Source organism: Capsicum annuum, chromosome 6, assembly GCF_002878395.1.
Source record: "Capsicum annuum cultivar UCD-10X-F1 chromosome 6, UCD10Xv1.1, whole genome shotgun sequence".
Lineage (NCBI taxonomy): Eukaryota > Viridiplantae > Streptophyta > Magnoliopsida > Solanales > Solanaceae > Capsicum > Capsicum annuum.
This window is the reverse complement of record NC_061116.1, coordinates 205,410,995-205,434,250: the sequence shown is the minus strand read 5'-3', so window position 1 is coordinate 205,434,250 and position 23,256 is coordinate 205,410,995. Positions and strand designations below refer to the sequence as shown.

The following is a 23,256-nucleotide window of genomic DNA, read 5'->3' as shown; positions in this document are numbered from 1 at the left end:
GTTAATTTCCAGTGACGCAATGTGATTGCACTGCGTCGTATCAAAGTACATTTTCGCACTTGTCCATGGAATACAGTTTCAACCAAATTCCAGTGGCTTACCACGATGGTACCGTGTTGTGGTGAAGCCCAAAAACGGGATTCCAGTGACGAAAAGTTTTAATTATTTCAGAGGCAGTTAGGTCTTTTTCAATGACCCTAATCAGTCCAAAACACAAAATTAATGCCCTAAAAGCCTACTTAGTCATTATTTTATTCAATTCCTCTCAAATCAAGAGCATTCTCTCTCAAATAGAAAATCCTAGCCTTCAAAAATTCAAGATCAAATCTTAAGAATTCACCATCAATCCTCACGAATTCATCAACCCAGGTATGTTAAGTTTTCATTCATGGGTTTCTTTCGCCAATGGAGTCCAAGTATTCAAAAGTAAATTTAAAGTTGTGATCTTTACAAGTTACTATGATTTTTAAATTATGTTTTTAGCAATGAATCTTGACTGTATAACATGCTTACATGAAATTGATTTTGTTTATCGAAACTCACATGTTTTAATACTGTTATTCACTGATTTAAATGATGATTAAGTGTTATTGATGTTGAAATCATGCTATTACTCTAAGTTTTATACTATTTCCATGATTAGCTTAAACTATGAATACCAAGTGTTGATGAAATGTCTACAAGAATGGATTTTGATAAATGCTTTCACATTATGTCTCCAAAGTTTTAGTACTATGTTACTATTATTGCTATCGAGTCCTAGGGGTTATGAATACTCAAAAAAATTAGTTGTTTACTTAGTCTTAGTATCTTCAGAATAGTTTTAGAATATGTTATGAGCATTATTAGTTCAGTCAGTTATCATGATCAGTTAAACTTAGAATAGTTCAGTTGGAAGTAGGATTTAGCACCGAGCGAGTACAGGGATGACGATTTCCCCGTCATATAGGCAGAGTCGTTAGTAGCAGTCCCTATACTCCAGAACTACGTAGCCAGCATAAGATATGAGGAGTTACCCGTCAGTTTAGGCTTGACTACCTCCCAGGGGTCACCCATCAGATTAGGCTTGACTCCACCCAGGTGCCACCCGTTAGTTTAGGATTGACATACTAGTTTTTAAATAGCTTAGTAGATCCATACAGCCAGTGTTAGTACCTGGGCACGGTACTGACACCCTTTCAATTGAGGTCACAAATTGGACCCCAAATTACTCATTGGGGCATGTCGATTAGATGATAGCTCCCTCAGTCTCAGTCCAACAATCAGTTCAGTAATTTAATTTCAGTTGCATGACCATTGCATACAAATATCAGTTATTCAGTTATCAGATTTTAGTGTTTCAATTTACATATTATATTCACAACATATTTATACTTGGTCACGCATTCTCAATATTTATAGATTTCACGCATCTTAAGTATTTACAGATTTCATGTGTTCTATTTAGTATTTCATGCTATCTATTTATTCAGTCAGTTATTACTCATGTTCATGAAACCATGCATATCAGTCTACCTCATTTAGCATACCAGTACATTCAAAGTACTGATCACATACTTTTTTCTTGTGCTATGATGTATCATATCATAGGTTCAGACACTCAATTCTCGGATCACGTATAGACTTCCCAGATTATCAATCATAGCAGTGGTGAGTCCTCATATTTTAAGTCCATAATTTAATTAGCTTAGATTTCTTTACCAATTTCAGCCATTTTAGTTCAGTAGCTAGTTTGAGTTAGTTGGGGCCTATCCTATCAACACCTCAGTTACTTAGTTAGAGGCTTTCGGACACTTTTAGTCAGTTTTCAATTTTTAGTTGTTATTATCAGTCGTTTATCGATATTATCAGCATTGTTTTATAGACATTATCAAAACTATGATTTAAAACCTTAGGGAATTCTAGTAAAATTCCACATATATTCTAAGTTACATTGTTTAGTGCTTACGGTAGGTACCGACATGGGTTATCTTGTGGTCGTTTCGGGCTATAAGCACCGTGTGACGTCTTGGGCGTACTCTCGAGGTATTACAAATTTGGTATCAGAGCCTAAGGTTTTAATGTATCCTAGGAAGTTTGAAAGATGCGTCAAGTAGAGTCTTGTTCATGGGTGTGAAGTTTGCCACACTTATGGACAAGAAGCTACGAGGCATTTTAAGAAAAGTTTCCCCTCTTTCAGCATTCATATCGAGCGATAGAGAATAAGCTCTATTTAAACTCCCTTCCTAACTCATCCATCCTTCCATGTATAAAAAATACCTCCCAAAAAGAATAATGGAAGAAGATATGGGAATCAGCCCGTACCTCCATATGTTCAGAAAGATCCCCTAAATGAGTCTGTCTCTCACACTGAATTTAGAGCTGTTTTCACTACCTTAGCTTATTCAGTAGTTGCTCAGAACAATCTGCAGGCTGTTGTCCTATCTAGGATTTTGAATCATGCTCAGCTGAATGAGAAGGAGGAGCGTAGAAAGAATGAGAGAAAGAATAAGAGGGCCAGAACAAGTAGTTTTAAGACTAGGTCAAGGGGTAGTAATCGCTCCTAGTTCTATCAGAAATTCTTATCCCCAGCTCTGCTTTCATCCAGTACGCTAGTTCCTAAGTTTAAAAAAGATAGTCAAAATAGATCACCAGGCTCTAAGTCTCAAGGTAGTGGGAAGGGTGTTCATACTAATCCTCTTTGTGGAGAATATGGTAAGAATCATAAGGGTGTGTATAGAGTCGGCTGTGATATGTGTTTTAGATGTGGCGAGTTAGGCCACAGAGTCAGCGAATGTGCTAAGGTTGGTCCGTGAAGTCAGCACAGTCATCCTTCGATTCCATCCGGTCGCTTGATTCAGCAGGGCACTACTTCTAGTGCAACCCGTGGTCAGCGTCAGAATAGACTCTATGTACTCTAGTCCTAACCTGATTAGGAAAGTTCTCCTAATATAGTTATGGGTACGTTACAACTCTTTCATCTTTATGTTTATGCTTGGTTAGATTCTGAGGCTTCACTTCCTTTTGTAACCCCTATATAGACATCAACTTCAGAGTCAATACCAAAATCTTAGTAGAGCCTTTCTTAGTGTCTACCCCAGAGGGTAAGTCTATTGTAGTCCGATGGGTATACAGGAACTGCCCGATTATAGTATCCCAAAAAGTTACTTCGGTGGATCTCGTGGAGTTAGAGATGACAAATTTTGACGTCATTCTCGGCGTGGATTGGCTCCACTCATGCTATGCTTCAGTTGATTATAGAAATAGAGTAGTTCATTTTCAGTTTCCAAATAAATCGGTCATTGAATGGAGGGGTAGTTCCTCAGTGCTTAGGGGTCAGATGTGTTTTCAGAGCCCTTCTCGAAATCCTATGACAGTAGATGGCCTAGAGTTAGAAGCATGAATCTAGAATTTTAGCGGCAGTAGAGTAGGGATAGTATTATCTGAATTTGGTGGACAATGTATACGTGGGGCTAGTTTTTTTAAAGGTGAATCAGTTGGCTTAAAATAGTATATGCAAGAATTTAAGATAAGTATGATAGTGTGGGTGTGCTTATGTAGTATCCTTGAGTTTTAAGGTTGAATGGGGCTATTGTCGTAGTAATTGATATTCCTACCAGCTCCGATATGGACTATAAGATGTTAATGTCAGATGTTCAGGTGTAATAGTAGTTATCATGGTTTAGAGAGAAATATAAGTTTAGAGACATGATATTTGTAGGTTATGATGAAGGAAGTGTAGTTATTAAAGATTTGGGGATATCCATGTTATGTGTTAGAATCTAAGTTTATATTTTTGAAGGTTGAGCTAATAGAAAGATGAGTTGAAAATTCTAAGTTAGTCAATTTTAAATTGTTACATGATGATTGTTGGGGCTATAGAGGGTTAAGAGTTGTATCTCAGAAGAAAGTACTAGCAGAAAGTTTTACATTATCGGGCATAATCGTTCAGGGTGAGTTTACCAACTATGTGTATTATTATACCCCACACACTAGAGCAAAGTGGTGACAGTTTAGTTTAGAGATGTTGATTAAGTAGTTCACAGAATTAGAATAATGGCTATAAGCTAAGAGGGAGATGATAGAGCAAGTAACTAAGTCAGGCTCTCAGATCCTAGTAGTGATGCCAGTATGTGTAGAAAAGCAGTAGGAGAGGATGATGCCCAACCCGTTCTTATCTCAGTGCAAGGTTTCTGAGTCGTCACGATAGCTAATCATGCCTTACATATCAGCCCTATGATCATAGCTCATATTCGTACACTTTATAGAAAATAATATACGCTTCCAGTTCCTAGTAAGAGAAGTTCCAGTTCACCCAGCAGTCTGGATCATATTACATGAATTTATGAACTCCAAACCCAGGTCATGCAACTCATGACTCATGTATTATGTTTTATAGTACCCTCAGTTCCCATGACTCATGCTACACCCTTAATGATCAGCAAAATTCAGATTATGTCATGTATATCCCCAATTTAGATCTCCTGATGAATCTACAATGCTGATATTCTATTCCTTGGGCCTCTTTTAAGTGTCAAGTTCTGTATAGTGTTCATTCATGCTTCAGGTACTCATTTTTTAACCTTTCAGTGATCTCTCTTTATGAAATGATTATAGTGATGAGCAATTACTTAGATGGGAGAGAATAAATGTTTTATATTAAGAAAGGATTATTGCATGCTTGTTTTACTCGAGGCTGCAGTTATGAAGATAGGCTTGAATGATATTAGTGTGTAAGTGGGTAAAGGTATTACGCGTTAGCGAATGGCTAATAAGAGGTTGTATTTAGTTGTGGAAGGGGAAATCAGAATTATTCATGAGGTGAGAAGTTGTGAAAATACAGGGGGTGTTGAATTCATGATTCAGACTAGTATCATAGTGTTATGTGTGCATTTTATAGATTCGAGTGGGTTTGTACATAGTGGGAGAATTCAGTCCAGCTCAGACTTCAGTAGGTAGAATTATCAGTTCTCATGTGAGTATCTTCAGTAGCCTCAAGTATAGTGCAGTATGGAAAGAATGCGTATAGTTGAAGGAGCATTCAGGGAGTACGTCTAAGCTTAAAAATGGCAGTTGCACTATTTAAGGCATAGTAATTTTACCCTAGCTTGTGTTTCATAGGCCTATGTTCCATGTCCTAGAATTATAGCCATGTTGGGATTTCTTATGCAGATGTCTTGTTCAGATCATGCCCAAGATTCCCTGCTCTCTAATGTTATTAGAACCTCTTATAAAGAGCGTTAACGAAATATTCCAGTTGAGTGTGGCTATTTCAAGGGGTAATCAGTTCTCATCCATGTAAACTACGAATTCAGCTTAGTTCATACATCAAGCATCGGTTTCTGAATCTAAATATTAAGTCATTGTTCATTTCATAAGTGTTCTGTGCATCACCTTGGTTTTCCTAATATTTCAGCCACGCCAATATCATTCGGGGGACGATATCCCAAGGAGGAGATGTAATAACCCCAAGCTTTTTATGTACTAAGTCTCTCATCTTTTCTTCACGAAACCAGATCCAGCCGAAGGTAATGGTTACTCATAGGTTGACTCTTTCATTCCTGTCTCAGCCTTATAACCATTCTCATAGCATTACATGTGTTTAAGAAATCAGTTCAGTTCATGATATCCAGTTCATGTATCATGTTTCAGACTCAATTATGATCTCATGTTACCCATTCATGCATGTTCAGTAAATGATCTCAGATTCTTCAGTATTCTCAGCTTAAGGTAACAATTTTCCTTAGAATCTCTCTTTTCCATACTAAGTTTCAACTGCATATCATTCTCATGTCAGTCATGCATTCACAGAATTAGTTCAGCCAAGTGTTATGTTTTAGACTTAGTCATATAATCACTTTTTCATCACGTATATTCAGCATATAATCTCAGTTCCTCAATGCTTTCAGCTTAACCAATCTTATTCGAGGACAAATGTTCTCAAGGGAGAGATATTATAGTACCCTAAAAATCCAAACCAATGTTAATGCAATTTTTCAAGCTCATGCATAGTACATTATCATTCTTTAATAGTTTTATGAGCTATTTTGAGGTAAATTAAGGCCCCAAATGACTCCTAGCTATTAGACAAATCAAAGTAATCCTTACCGATTGAATTTTTGTATAAGAATGTTGCTTTAGTTAACTTCAAATGAGCATATTTTTTTCTATACTCAAAATTTTCCATCTCAAGACCAACCAAATGGTAGGAAATTGAATTATCTTTCTAACGATACCAATTTCTCCCAAATTCGATACTCAGGTAAGAAGTTATGACACTTTTAGTGAAAGTAGTAGCTCAATATGAGCAGCACCACGTTGCGGTGGACCAAAAAATGGCGTTCGTCCTTTTACGGTGTGCCATCATGATAAGCACCGCATCGCTTCGATGTTTCATTTTGCAATTGTCATTTTCCAGTGAGTCTCCGCGATTGGCACCACGTCTTGCCAGAGTGTCAGTTCAGACTCATCAATTTCCAGTGACGCAACGTGATTCCACTGCATCACGTCAAAGTACATTTTCGCACTTGTCCGTTGAATGCAGTTTCAGGCAAATTATAGTGGCTCGTTGTGATGGCTCCGCATTGCGGTGAAGCCCAAAAATGGGATTTCAGTGACGAAAAGTTTTAATTATTTCAGGGGCAGTTGGGTTTTTTTCAATGACCCTAATCAATCCAAAATACGAAATTAGTGCCCTAAAAGCCTACTTAGTTATTATTTTATTCAATTTCTGTCAAATCAAGAGTATTCTCTCTCAAATAGAAAACCCTAGCCTTCAAAAATTCAAGATGAAATCTCAAGAATTCAATCCTCACGAATTCATCAACCTAGGTATGTTAAGTGTTCATTCATGGGTTCCTTTCACCCATGGAGTTCAAGTATCCAAATTTAAATTTAAAGTTGTGATCTTTACAAGTTACCATGATTTTTAAATTATGATTTTAGCCATGAATCTTGACTTTATACAATGCTTACATGAAATTGATTTTGTTTATCAAACCCCACACCTGTTGATGTTGTTATTCACTGATTTAAATCATGATTAAGTGTTATTGATGTTGAAATCATGCTATTACTCCAAGTTTTATACTATTCACGTGACTAGCTTAAACTATGAATACCAAGTGTTTGATGAAATACCTACAAGAATGAAATTTGATAAATGCTTTCATATTATGTCTCCAAAGTTTTAGTACTATTTTACTATTATTGCTATCGAGTCTTGGAGGTTATGAATACCCAAATGACTTAGCTGCTTACTTAGTCTCAGTATCTTCAGAATAGTTTCAGAATATATTATGAGGGATTATCAGTTCAGTCAGTTATCATGATCAGTTAAACTTAGAATAGTTCAGTATTCTGAGTCAGTTCAGTTAGGAGTAGGGTTTAGCATAGAGAGAGTGCAGGGATGACGGCTTCCCCGTCAGATAAGCAGAGTCGTTAGTATGTTCACTTCTTAGCGCTTAGGCCACTACCTAAAAATAAGTTTTTCGCTCTTTTCCTCTTACATAAAAACGATGGAGAAGATAGTAAGCACGACTTTCTACACAATGATTTCTTTTTCTCTTATGATTTATAAAGTTACAGGGGGGAGACCAAGAAAGTAGATTGGCTGGTTTTTCCAGTCAAGTATAGTTGATAATCCCATTTTTGAATATGAATTTGAATAGATTCTCTTTATTATTATAAATATAGCTTTTCTATCTTCAGTCCCTATAGTCCAAAACTACGTAGCCAGCGTAGGATATGAGGAGTCACCCGTCAGTTTAGGCTTGACTACCTCCTAGAGGTCACTCGTCAGATTAGGCTTGACTCCACCCAAGTGTCACCCATCAGTTTAGGCTTGACATCCTAGTTTTTTCGGTAGCTTAGTGGATCCACACAGCCAGTGTTAGTTCCCATGACACGATACTGACACTCTTCCAACTAGGGTCACAAGTTGGACACCGAATTGCTATTGGGTATGTCGGTTAGATGATAGCTCCCACGGTTTCAGTTTAGTGATCAACTCAGTAATTTAATTTCAGTTGTATTACCATAGCATACAGATATCAGTTATTTAGTTATCAGATTTCAGTGTTTCTGTTTACAGATTATATTCAGAATATATTTATGCTTGGTCATGCGTTCTTGGTATTTACAAATTTCATACGTTCTATTCGGTATTTCATGCTAACTATTTATTCAGTCAGTTATTACTTATGTTCATGAAACCATGCATATCAGCCTACCTCATTTAGCACATCAGTACATTCAAAATACTGATCGCATACTCTTTTCTTACGCTATGATGTATCATATCATAGACTCAGATGCTCAGTTCCCATATCACGCATAGACTTCTCAAATTATCAGTCGTAGCAGTGGTGAGTCCTTATATTTCAAGTACATGATTTAATTAGCTCAGATTTCTTTACCAATTTCAGTCATTTTAGTTCAGTATCTAGTTTGAGTTAGTTGGGGCCTGTCTCATCAACTGCTCAGTTACTCAGTTAGAGGCTTTCAGATGCTTTTAGTCAATTTTCAGCTTTTAGTTTTCATTATCAGCCATTTTATTGGTATTATCAACATTGTTTTACAGACATTATCAGAACTATGATTTAAAACCTTATGGCATTCCCGTAAATTCCGCATATATTCCATGTTACATTGTTCAGTGCTCACGGAAGGTACCAGCATGGTTTAGCTTGTGGTCCTTCAGGGCTATAAGCACCGTGTGATGCCTAGGGTGTACTCTCGAGGCTTTACAATAGGCAACTCTTCTCATCAACCTATTATCACCATATCCTTAGTAGCTCCTACAACCTCAAGAATTAGATCACAAGTAGCACCAACAAGAAGGTCTACCAGAGGCACTCAACCACCTATATGACTTAAAGACTTTGTATTACTAAGTCTTCATCAGGACAAATCTTTATACCCCTTGTCAAATTATGTCTCTTATGATCACATTTTTCCTAACTATAGTGCTTTACTCTCAACTTTCTCTTCCATGACAGAACCAAGAACATATGCAAAAGCTTCAAAAAGTTCCAAAATGGGTAAAAGCAATGAGTGTTGAAATCCAAGCACTTCAAGACAACAAAACTTAGGAAGTGGTCCAGCTTCCTAAAGGGAGAAGTACTATTGGCTACAAATGGATTTATAAGATAAAGTATAAAACAAATAGAGAAGTTGAGAATCTAAAAACTAGGCTGAATTCTTAGGGTTACAGTCAAAGAAAAGGGATAGATTATCAAAAGACTTTCTCCCCAGTAGTCAAAATGATTACTGTAAGATCAATCTTGTCTATAGTTGCTTCTAAGCATTGTCATATACATCAAATGGATATATACAATGCTTTCTTATAAGGTGATCACACAGATAAGATTTACATGGATATGCCTCAGAGTTTTATGAGTCAGGGGGAGAAGAAGGTGCGTAAACTCACAAAGTCCCTATATGGGCTCAAACAAGCTTTAAGATAGTAGAATACTAAGCTTACACAGGCCTTAATCCACTCTCAGTTCCAGTAAAGCTAATATAATCACTCTCTATTCATTAAGAAGACAGATCAGGGCATGGTTATTGTGCTTATATATGTGGATGACATTCTAATAACAGGTGATAAACTGGAGCTTATTGAAGACACTAAGAGACATCTGCAATAAGCATTCAAACTGAAGGATCAAGGTAAACTTAAATATTTCTAGGGAATTGAATTTGCAAGGTTAGATTAAGGCATACTCATGCATCAAAGAAGTATGCTCTAGAACTGATATTAGAGATGGGGTTGTCAGGAGCTAAACCCTCAAAGACACCTATTGATACAAGTTAGAAAGTCACAACTAGGCAATATAATGAACATATAGGAGAGGAACTACTGCAAAAGAATGAAGTCCTACCTGATCAAGGTCAATACCAAAGATTAATTGGAAAACTTTTGTACCTTATTGTCACAAGACCTGATATTGCCTATGGTGTTCAGAATCTTAGTCAGTATTTTACTACAACCAAAAATATCTCACCTGGAAGCTACTCAAAGGATAGTTGAATACACTAAAAAACAACCAGTAAAAGGATTACTACTATCAAGCAAACCTCAAAATCGTATTACAATATTTTGTGATGTTGACTGGGAAGTATGTCCACAAACAAGATGATCTATTACTGGTTTCCTAGTTAATATTGGAGAATCATTGGTAGCTTGAAAATCTAAGAAACAAACTATCATCTCATGGAGTTCAGCTGAATCTGAATATAAAAGCTTGGCCTCAACAGTAGCAGAACTATTTTGGCTAATTGGAATCCTGAAGGAAATTGGTTTTGAACTCAAACACCTGCTACAATCTATTTCGATAGTAAGTCTGCACTACGTATTACTGCCAAATCCTGTTTTCAATGAATGAATTAAACACATAGAAATAGACCTTTATTTCATAAGGGGGAAGCTACAACAGGGCATTGTGAAGACAGAATATATCAACCCCTAGGAACAACCAGCTGATTTACTTACTAAAGGGCTGACTAGAGAGCAATATGTTCATAGAAGTGTCAAGCTAGGAATGCTCAATATTTTCTCACCACCTAGCTTGAGGGAGAGTGTTGAGATGAACAAGTAGTGAATACCTATAATCCTCAAAGAAGAAGAAGCTAATATAACAAGTTAAGGCAGTGTTCATAACTAACTTTGTGAAAAGTTAGTTATGACTCCGGAAGTTAGTTAACACTAGAAGCTTTTTAGCTTACCTATATATATCACTTTTGTACATACTCAAAATAAGTTTTGGAATACAATTCAATCTACTCTCTTTTTCTTCCTCTTTATTTTTCTATCATTTTTTCTCTTATTCTGCTTGCTGATAGATTCAATGAATGAAGCTAGATGATCTTCATGACATTCTCTCCATATTTCTCATAATTCAATAATTTCACGGTAATTGTCTTGTCCTCGCCCTTCAATTTAACCCGTCAATCCCCACCCCATTGCTCCATGCCACAAACTTAACCTCCCGACACTCCATATCTTTTTTGACAATAATTATGAAATATTATCATTACTAACAAAAATGAATGTAAACTAAGTCGGAATTCATCGACAGACACCTAAACTTGACACAATTTTTCACTTGGACACCTAAATTTGATGTTGTTTATTTTGGCACCTAACTAGTATCCATCCAAGTGTGTCATTTTGCTACTTTTTGATTACATGAAAAAGTGAGTGAATTACACTCTCTAATACGCGCATGAATGATGGATTTAGTCAATTTTTATTTTTTTTCCTCTTCCTCTTCTTTTTCTTTCCAATTTCTTCAGTCATTATTCCCAATTTTTTCAGTCATTTTTCCATCTTTGCATCAAGCTTAAACTCAAATATACTCTTCAAATTTCTCAATAACTGTATCTCTTCTCTCCCAACACTATTATTTCTTATTTTCTTGATTAAAAAATCATCTTTTCAGCATAAAATAAAAAAATTATAGACTCAAAATTCAAACATTAAAAATATTAATGTCATCAATCGAGATGATTACAAAGCCTCAAGGTTTTTTATACCCATATTTGATTTTTATCTTTCAAGCTTTTTATGCATTTTGAGATTGAAAATAATTTGAAGAATGATGGTGATTAGAATTTGTAAATCTTCAACGTGTTTAGTTGTTATTTTCTTAACTTTTGAGTTATTGTTATAAATAATTTTGAAAAGAACTTTAAATGAGTTTTTCAATAAGAAATGTGAGCTTGTTTGCATGGTAGAAAGTGTGGGATGCAGGAGGTCAAAGAAGACAATTTGTGTGGGTGTGATGGGGTGTGTTGAAGAAGACAACTTTTTGGGGGTGGGTGTTGTTGGGGTCTGCAAAATGGAGAAATAAAAAGATAACAAAGAAAGGCAAGATAACTAAGAAGTAGTAGATATAGTTCAGATTAATTTTCATAGTCGGTAAGTTAAAACAACGGAGAGAAATGGAGAAATTAACTGGCGTGCAAATGGAGAAGAAGACCTTTGATGGGGTTGGGGGAGGGAGGAGATAGGGGATGCCAAATAGACTCAAATAATCTTATAATTTTTTTTTAAAATGCCATGTGTCAGCAACTAATTGATTAGTTTGCATTTGTTTTTACCTTTCTTTGCCTTTAATTTTATTATATATATATTAACGAGGTGGATAATTAAAATGAGTTGGCATAATTTAATTGGTCAATTGATTCACGTAAGAAATGATTATGGCCACGCGCATTAGGTTTTATAACAGTCTGTGCAAAAAGTGTCAAAACGACACACTTGAATATTATTTGAGGTGCCAAAAATAAGCAACATCTAGTTTAAGTGCCAAAGTAAAAAATTATGCCAAGTTTAGATGTCTACCGATGAATTCTGCCATAAACTAAAGAACATTCAATGGTCTCATACTTCCTACAAAAAAGGCATGAGTATAGTGGATCAACTCAACCTCAATTAACAACACTACACATTCTGTCACACCAGTATTGACAAATCTGAGCCCTCTTAGACTCCTTGAGTTTAATATGAATTAAATTAAAGAGGAGTTTCTACTCAAAAATTAGTGGCAAGAAAGGAAGCAGCAATAAATTACTCCTGGCATAGTTTGATCGGGCACGGAGTTTAGGAAGTAAGAAATACTTGGTGATGTTTATCAAATTATTTTTTATTAAAAAATATATTAATACTATCTTTAATTAAGTGGGACCAATAAAGATGAAAGTAAAATTGTGTCTTTAAATAGTTATAAAATAAGAAAATATGACCGTCTTTTTGAGATAAATCAAAAAGAAAATGACAACACATAAAATGAAAAAGATAAAATACTTTTAAAAAAAAAAAAACTTATTTTCAAGGCGAATATTTTTGTTCCTACCAAATATGCCCTTAGTTATTAAAGTGCATGAAATAATAGGCACACGCATTTCACCAATTTAGCTGTCCAATACGCGTTCTCTATGTGTATGCCACGATAGATTAGGAGTAAAGGATATTCTTGTTTTCTATTGGGTAGAAATTGACAGTACTAGTATATAAATAAAATAAATAGATATGTTTAATATACTCACACCGTTTACCTTTGTATCGAAAAAACAGATTTTTCTTTTGAAAAATTTATTTGTTCATTTTAATAAATTCAGAGAAGTTTATTATTTTTCTTTTAATATTACTTTTATTATATTAAATAATTATATGACGTAATAGTTAGTAATTAAATTTAAATTTGAAATCATAATTAATAAAATTAATCTAGTAAAACAAACCTCTAATAAAATTTTCGTAAAGGGAAAGACAAGTCAATATAGCGGTGTTAGTTTGATAATGGCTAATGACTGAAGCAAGTAAATTCAGATTTGGTGAGCAAGTAATCTGAAATAAATGGAGTAAATAATTCTTAACGTAGTTTTGAACAAAGATCAAAGTAGTTCTATTTCTTTCTGATTAATGAAATCATCAATTTCAAACTATTCATATCCAAAACTATTAAAAATAGCCAAATCAAGAAAATATTAGTATCTTGTAACCACTAACCAGGTCATTAGAAAAGCCATGTCATAACTTGTTGAAAATTTGGAAAAGAAAAATGTTGGAAATTTTCATAACTTCATTTTCTAGAAAAGGAAAAATTCAAAATGCATTAAAAATAATGGCGTTGACAAAAACAAAAATGTTTGACATTCAATTCATTAATAAAATGACTCTAACAATTGTCAACGTGTTTCACACGACAAAAGTCTTCTTTTTTTATTTTATTTTTTGTTTTGGTTCATTAACCAGTCTAAGTATGGACGGTTCAACGAAAAGAAAAGTATGGGAGATTAAACTTGGTCTCACTACAATAAACAGAAATGAAAATAAATCTAATTTTACGTGTCAAAGTTGGCTGCCACCCACCTTAGTTGTTTATGAAAAACAAATAGACAAGAAAGAATCATAACTAGCAATAAGTTGAGTTGATTTTGTAAATTGTAATGATCACTTACCCAATATTTCGATCCTCACAATTTATTTGATCTATTTTAATTTAATATGAAGTTTAAAAAAATAAATAAAATAATTGAATTTTATAATCTTATATTTAAAATATGTTAAATATATTAAAATATTCTTTGATCTTTTGATCTTGAAAATTCTAATTGCTAAAAAAGAAATGCATATAATTTTTGAAATGGATTAAAAATAAAATAGATCAAACAGATTGAAAAGAAGAAAATAATAGTAATTATTATCTTAGAAAATTATCTTTTCTTCATTTAAATATTACAAAAGTTAATGTTATTTTATCCAAGTATCATCGAAAGTCATTAGAAAAAAACAATAAAACATTTTATATGATACTTTGGCAAAACTGAATGACTTTCTAGTCAATAAAAAATTGTATGACGTTTAGGCAAAATCGAATGATATTTTCTTAACAAATAGTTTAGTAACTTTTTCCCCGTGCTGGAACAAAATTGAGTGATTTTTTATTAATCTTAATACAGTAAAATAAAAAAAGAAGGTCAAAGGCATCGATAGACACTCAAACTTATTGTCAAAATTCACTTAGACTCTTAAATTATGACTTGTTCCTATCAGGTCCCTAAATCCCCCGAATTTTGTTTTAATTAGGCTTTTTTACCTATGTGGCACTACGCGTACAGTGTAATCGTGGGAGGAGCGTGAGGAGTATCAGTTTTACTAATTCATGAATAAAAAGATGTCAAGTGGCACTGAAGGCCCCAAAATTTTTTAATAACAATTTAAAAAAAAAAAAAACACTAAAGGCCCCAAAAAAAAATTTAATAAAATAAAAAGCACTAGAGGACCTCAATTTTTCTTTTAATAAAACATAATTTTTAAAAAAAAAAAACCTCCCTACAACCCTCCTCCCCCACCATCCGATACCCCTGGCCTCATCTTCCTCCCAATCTTCTTTATTTTTTTTTCATTCTTTTTTTTTCTCCCCATTTCTGCTTCTTCATCATTCTTCATTCCTTTTTTTCTTCCTAAACTTAATTCATTTGACTTTGATTTAAAAAAAAAATTATTGTTATTCTTATTATTTTCATTCTTCTTCACCATTCTTCTTCTTCATTCTTCTTCCCCATTTCATCTTCTTCATAATAATTCTTCTTCATTCTTCTTCTTCTCCCAATTTTCTTCATTCATTTGAATTTGATTTAAAAAAAAAATTGTTGTTATTCTTATTCTTTTCCATCATTAGGGTACCGAAAAAAATAAAAATTTGCTATATTCGAATTGTTGAATTTTCAACATATTATTCATAGCAATGTATGTAAATTCATGTAAATAACAAAAAAAAAAAAAAATTCAGTCCAAAAAAATGAAAGTTTGCAATGAAGGGGATGGGGTGATGACGACGACTATGTGTGTGTGTGTGTGAAGACGTCGGGGAGCGGGGTGAAGAAGAAGATGATTGGGTGGGTGGGGATGCTTGAAGACGCGGGGGGGAGGGGGGGTGAAAAAGACGACGACGAGAGTGGAGGTGCTTTTTTTAAAAAAAAAAAATTAAAAAATTATTATTAAATAAATAATTAAATAAAAATAGAAAATATCAGCAATTCCATGTATAATTTTATTATGCCACGTGTTTTTTTTAATTGGTTAATTTTTTCACGTCATCGCGTGTGTGCAACACACATTTCAGTCTTTTGTTGATTGACAAAAAAAGGCGTAATTGGAACAAAATTCGAGGGGTTTAGAGTCCTGATAGGAACAGGCCATAGTTTAGGGGTTTAAGTGAATTTTGGCAATAAGTTTGAGTGTCTATCAATGCCTTTGGCCAAAAAAGAAACTCTCGTAGTTGATCTAACATAGAAAACAATTCCTTGTTAATTCCTCTATTCCTTATCTAGTACTTCCTTCGTTACCAACTAGTTGTAGTTTTTATTAAAAATAGATAATATTTTTAATATTTTTTCGTTTACTTTTACTTATTGTTTATTTCTTATTTGAATTGTCATTTTTATTCGTCGTTCTTAACATATTAAGAAATGATATTTTTTTTATTCTACCCTTAGCATTAATTATTTATCCTCTAAACTAAGTTCAAGATCTAATACAATAAATATCAATTAAAAAAGATATAAGGATGAAATGCTCATGTTAATAATTACTACTTCGTACTAATTACTTAATAGATGTGCCAAGTCAAAATATAGTAAATTCAGACAGAGGGAATACTTGTCATTTCATAAAACCAAGTCATAATTATTATTTTTTTCACTTTCACCCTTAGTCATAAATATGAAAAAATATTATTATAGTGCGAAAAAAAGAGTATTAAGTAGAAAAGAATAATAAATAAGGGTAACTTAGTTAATTTAGCATGTGGTTAATTTTTTTTTTTAAGAAACACTAACAAAAACGATGACAATTATTTAGGAATAGAGGAAGTAGTAGTAACTATTATGTTGTAGATTATCTGAACAATATTTACTTATTTTTCTATATACCACTACAATAATACTTAAATTCGTTTCAATTTATTTGTTTGATTTTGACTTGATGCATTACAACAACAACATACCCAGTGTATTCCCACAAGAATGGGGGTCTGGAGAGGGTAAAATGTACGCAGTCCATAATGTTACCTCCGAGGAAGTAGAGAGGCTGTTTCCGATAGACCCCCGACTCAAAGTAGGGAACAATAAACAAAGGGATGGAAAACATAATAGAAAATCAGGAATAAAAAATAATAAAATAGACATCAGAGAAATATGAAATACGGGACATAAGGACGACACGGAATAAGAAAATAGGTACTAAAACATAAGACCTAGTGCACTCACCTAGTAATAACCTACACTTCCATAACAAGGACCCTATGAATACGGACCTAGGCTTACTAACCCGGCTACACAAGACTCTCCAGATTGCAAGCTACAACCCACACACCCGCATTATTTGAGAAAATAAAAATAGACTTCTGAATTTTGATATTTGTGACATCAAACTAAAGATATGTTGAATATATCAAAATGTTTATTAATCTTATGGTTTAAACATATCATATACAAAGTTAAAACTAAAGAGTTAGTAAAAAATGTTTTTTTTAAAATGAACAAAAATGAAAAGTAATATAAATAAATTGAATTGGAAGGAGTAGTACAATAGTTTGCGTGCAGTACACTTAATTAACTAGACAGAGAGCTCGAAATGTTTGTTCATTTCACAATTCACAATCATTTTTAGTGTCTTCTATGATGTTTGGTATTCAAATTGGGATCGGTTAAATTCCGATTCATGTCAAACCAATTTCCCATTTTCTTAGTTGTTAGGAAAACGCAAAGAATAAGGTTTAACGAAGACGAATAAAGAAAGAAACAGATTTGGAAATAGGAAAAAAAAAAAAAAAACGTAGCTTTCAAGAGTCAACAAGAAAATTTTGTTGAATCGAAAACTCAATCTTCAACAATTGATTTCTTAAATCGTAGGAAGAAATCTGTCAGAAATCCACTTTCGGTTGTCCCAAATGATTTTTTTTTTAAACAAAAATAGGAGTTAAAGTCAATATACACTGGCTATGAGTTGACATTGAAATCGAATTAAAAACCAAACTGAAATAAAATATTATTATTACTATATGATGTATGATCGTAGAGGGTAATAAAGTAGTCATTTAAATTATCAAATGTGAACTGGAAAAAATTGAAGTTGAACGTAAAGAAGTTGGAAAGTAGAGTAGTAATTCGTCATAGTCTGAAGTCAGGAGCAATGACGATGATCCAATTTCCACTATCATTTTGTGCCATTACTTATCTTTTAGTCTTATTTTAGAAAAAAAATTAAAAATTTAAAAGTTGAAATCATATTTAATTCTAAATTCGCCTATCTTAAAATTGTCTCTACGTCAGAAGTTGAAGTCAATTTCCGGAGGGTTACCAAAAGAATAATTCATGGTTTATCAACAAATTTTAATATTACAAAAATACAGATCAAGAGAAATTTTATTTTCTCTGTTCATCTTTATTTATTTAATATATTAAAAATAGTTACCCAACTTTATTTATTCAATTTTAAAAAGTCAAGAAATTCTTTTACTGATAGTTTCTCAAAAGGATTTATCAAGTGAAAAAGAACTTGTAAAGATGGACGAATCGGGATAAATAATGGCTAGATTAAATTATCATATGTCCTTGAAAATCATCAAGATATTCATATTACTTTATTTATTCTTACTGGATGCTAAGAATAAATATTTATTTTTATTTATCGAATTTAAAAAATTAAAAGAAAACTTGTTAATTAGTTTTAAATTTATCCTTGTTGTTAATTATCATTAATTTTTAATGTATTTTTTTAAAATACTAAATTTATTATATTAGAAAACACATACTAAATTATCATATTATTTATAAAATGTGAACAAGTAAAGATGGTATGGGAGTAATTGTATTCTTTTTAACTAGAAAAAAGAGAAGAAAGTCAAAATTAACCAACCATGGACGAAGACCTCCCAAGACCAGTCACGCAACAAGACAATATAATAGTATAGCCCACTAATATAATTGGTTGGTGTTGGTTCATTGAATCTCACACATAATCACCTCTCTTTTACGCACACATTCGGAAATTTCTTTTTTCATTTTCTACGTGTTTCAATAATATTCGAGATTCATGAATTGTTTCCATCCTTTCATCATTCTATAATATGTCCTCATCCACTTAATTACCTTTTCCTCTTGTAAATTATCTTGTACTGTGGAGGAGACTCGAAATAGTAAGAAGAAGATATAGGCAAAGCAAGCCATAATTAGGACCTAAATTAAGGGATCATTTTCAATCCTTTTTCGTCCAAATAAAATTATATATACTATACATTGAATTCTTTTTTATATTTATTTTTTTTTTATATTTTGAATTGTCGACAATAAAAATTCTGCGTTCTGTTGCCTTAAAATATGTTCTGCCGTCTCATTAAAAAAAAGTAAATGATAGTCAAATGCATGGAGTCATAACACATAATCCACACACACAGTTGGAAACACAGATAGGCCAGGCCGCATGCACCAAAACACAAATTTAATTAGAACACGTTTCTGTTTTCTTTATAGAAAGCATTAATCTTTATGTCACTTTTATGATATGATATATGCTATCTTAACCTAATTCATAGTCTAAGTCAACCAGCAACGTCTTAGCCCTTTATTCTTCGTATCATAGTGGGCGGCGGGATAGTGTTACATGTACTCTTTTAACATCTTTCGGCTTGAATTAGCTGTCAATCAATTTTTTTTTTCATTTTAAAAAAAGATTATATTTATGGATCATGTCATAGTTATAGTTAAGAATGACAAAATTAGTAAAAGTTACATACATATATATATATATATAACGATATGTTTACTGGTATTTATCAAAAATTTCAATTATTTTTAAAATTTCAGAAAATCTCAACTTTTAGAATTTAAGGATACATATAACTTATGTTAGATATATCTTACAGATACATATGATAATTAAACTAATTAGCATGTTTTAAAGAATGTAACGGCTAAACTTGTATTAATATAACAATTAACCTAACTAATTATGGTAAAGGAGAAATAATATCCCACGAAAAAAGGTAATTAGTTTGTTATTCCATTTTTTAAAACAAAATCATTTCCATAATCAGTTTTCAGATCTCAAATTGTTCATACGTCCCTTTTTTTCTTAATTTTGTTTGAGGTAATTGCAATGAATATTTCAGTGTTATTACGTCATTTTAGCATTTGGACTAACGATGTAAGGTGTGAGGGATATAAGAGCGATGGAATCGTTGTTAGTGAACATGTAGGTTACGATAAACTGCTTTCAACAATTGTTGTAGAACTAAAAATTGACGAAAGCAGGAAAAAAATTAAGGCTCGTTATATAGTTGATGGTAATGCGGCACCGTTGTTATTTCGTAATGCAATTAATCATTCCTTCAACTTCTATGCGAAAAGATCGAACAAGAAAATGTATGTATCTTGTTTAACATATTAGTTTTTGTTAATTGTCTCTAGTTTAATGAATTATGTATCTAACTTTAAATTGATAAATTTTTGACATAACTCTTTTTAGTTATGTTAATATGGCCGAGATACATATTTTTGGGGGTTCATAATACATTTTTCATGTTCTTGTACCTGTGGTGCTATATTTGAGTATAATTATGCATTTTGTGATGTTTTAGTTTTAGCTATATAAACATACCAAAGATACATATGAGTATTGTTAAAGAAACGTATTGTACAAGATTGTGCAGTTTATGTATCTATCATTTTGTTTTTCAGTACGTTAAGAAACATCTTATTTTTGTAATATCTTCTTTGAGTATAATTATGTATCTTGTGATGTTTTAGTTGTTAGCTATATAAACATACGAAAGATACATATGAGTATTGTTAAAGATGCATATTGTACACGATTGTGCAGTTTATGTATTTATCATTTTATTTTTCAGTACGTTAAGAAACATCTTATTTTTGTAACATATTCTGAATTTTTGTTTGCATGATTGCAGCTATGTCCTAAGATGTCATTTGGAGGATTATATTTGGATATTTAAAAGCATTTTGTCGGCGGGGGACTGACCTCTTTAAAGTGTTAGAGTAAGTGCTAATATACAGATTTCTTTATCTGCTACTCACCATAATCAAAGCGTCTTGTATTTTTCCTTCACTTTAACGGAGATCTAGTATGGACTAGGTTGATTTCAAGTATCAAAATCGCGTAATAAACTACCTCCCTTACAGTTAAGAGCAAATATGAGACGATTTGCTAAAGACAAGAGCATGATTTAATATTATTGGTTGGTTTCTTATTATGTTAAGGATTTGTGTATGTTGTTGTTATACAACAGGAACTATGTTGTGCAACATGTTCTTGAACTCTGGAACGAAGAGATTTTGTGTAAGATATTCAGTCAACTTGAGAAGCAGTACTTATCATTAGCCTTCAAAAAAGGTGGTAGTCATGTTGTTGAGAGATGCATAGAGTCAAAAAAATTCGAAATGATTTCAATAGTTGATGTTCTTCTATCTGATACAAAAACACTAGTTCAACTTGCCAAAGATCATTTTGACAATTATGTGATTCAGAAAGCATTGAAATTCACTAAGATAAGTTGTTGCATCTTCTCTTTTTTATCACTACAGTTAAATGTCTACATAACGTCAGTTGTACAAAACTTGATTGCTACAGAGGATGTCTGTTATAGAAGGGTCCGACTTTAATAACAAATTAACATGGTTGTAAAAGTTGATTTAAGATTCTTTTTCTTTTTGCAGGAATATAGAAAAGAAGCGCGCCATCAAGCTTTAGCAAGAGTTCTAATGGCATGTAGTTCGGTTCTTGTAAACAACAATCCTGAAAACATGTGATCATCAGTATAAAAAATCTAAATTCAATTTTTCAGAGAGTTTTGAATATAATCAAGATTCAAGACAATGTAGAGGAAGACAATCTTGCTTCTGTATTTTTTTTATTTATGTTACTTCTGTGTAATTTGTCTCTTTTGTTAGTACTTTGCAACATAAGGGTGAATTTAGGATGATGCAAACCAGTGTAGCTGATACTTTGGTAGAAACATTTTGTAAGAATTTTTGTGTGTAGCACAACAATATTTATTTATCTGCAGTGTTGTCCAATAGCCTAAGATCTTTTATGTTTTTTACATTTGGGATATGTGTTTGGGACAAGAATTTTAATCTTTGTGATTCAAAATTGTGTACTCATTACTTAAAATTTTAAACAAAACATAGTAAAGCACTTGTATCAACCACATTTGGAGTTAAAAACATGAAGACAAAGAAAATTAAAAGTGCTATAAATACAATAATCAAGATAGCACTTTCATTACTTTGAGGGAACACTCCCCAAAATATGACTTGAAATTACAATAGTATATTTTTAACTATGGTGTACGAGATAACTTGCTCGCACCTCAAATATTTCACCAAATACTTAACAACCTCCCACCAACACATACATCAAGCAACTCTGTCCTCAAAGACTTCAAAAGAGATGAGAGACTTGAAACTACAATAGCTGCTTAATATTTATAAGCAAATGGCCTTGGAAATGCAAAGCTTCATACAGGAAAAGTTACACCAATATCCCTATTATATTGCAAAGACAAGTGGCGCTTGAGATATTACAAAATAGAGTTGCATTCAACCTTCTAAAACTCTAGAGCACTTTTAGCAACCTCTTTGACTACTTGCTCACTCACATAGTGCTTGCGGCACACGGGCATATATACCTCTGCTTCTGCAGTCAACTCCATCCTCGTCTCTTCTGTCTTTCTCAATGTGAAAGAAGCACGTTCACTACAAAATTCACATCGGGCGGTAAACTTGATCACAGAATCAACAATCGATATTATGTCAAGGACTGAACCAAAGCTTCTTCTGCAAAACTCAAAATATGAATCAAATACAGAATGACTACACTAGTAAACTCACATTCAGAAAATCGAAGTATTGAAGCAGAAACAGAACACTTAATTTCAAAGAAGGAAATCGATCTGGTTAAAATACATATAAATGCATAAACAGATAACAATTTATACAAGATAATACAATATGTATCTTTAATCTTAAAAACATGTATCTTTTAATTGCTTATTTCAATAATACTTAAAAAATACTAGATACATTTAAATGCATACTCAGGTAACCATATATACAAGATAGTACAATATGTATCTTGGATGAAACAACATGTATCTATTGTAATGCTTATTTCAATAAAAAATAAACAACACGAGATACATATAAACGCATTAACAATAGACAACTGATACAAGATGATAAAATATGTATCTATAATCTTGTAAACATGTATTTCTTGTTATGTTAATTTCAAAACTACTTAAAAAACACGAGATACATATAAAATCATAAACAAAGAACCATATAAACAAGAAATTTTAAACGTATCATGCATGTCTAAATATGTGTCTCGACCTAATATTGAACAGATCTGAACATGCAAATACCTTTGGAAGCTCATCTCTAGAAGTAACTTCAATAACTCTTCTTCTCTTAGCGAGAGCTTTACTTCCAGAAGTGTTAGATCCTTTTTTCTTAGAACCATAAATTTCTTTTTTCGTATCCTTCTTGGCATGCTTTTCCCGCAATTTCTTCATAATATGTGGATCGTTTCCATGCTTGGATCTATTTTTATCAAAACCAACAGATTCGTAGTCAAAACTATCAGGAACGAAGTTTAGAACTTCTTCATATTCTTTGATACTTTCTAATTGAAAGAATCAAAGACTAAAAGATGGTCCCGAATCTCTATTCATAATGTTAATT

At 32.7% G+C, this 23,256-nt stretch overlaps 1 protein-coding gene across 1 annotated transcript; it reads right to left on the bottom strand.

The window, feature by feature from the left end:
* Positions 1–21,768: 21,768 nt before the first annotated feature.
* Positions 21,769–23,256, bottom strand: LOC107874765 (thymidine kinase a-like). Its single transcript, XM_016721509.2, has 2 exons — positions 22,938–23,256; positions 21,769–22,347 (listed from the first exon to the last, which is right to left on the bottom strand). The coding sequence occupies exons 1-2, from the start codon at positions 23,063–23,065 to the stop codon at positions 22,119–22,121; spliced, it is 357 nt and encodes a 118-aa protein (XP_016576995.1). The 5' UTR covers positions 23,066–23,256; the 3' UTR covers positions 21,769–22,118.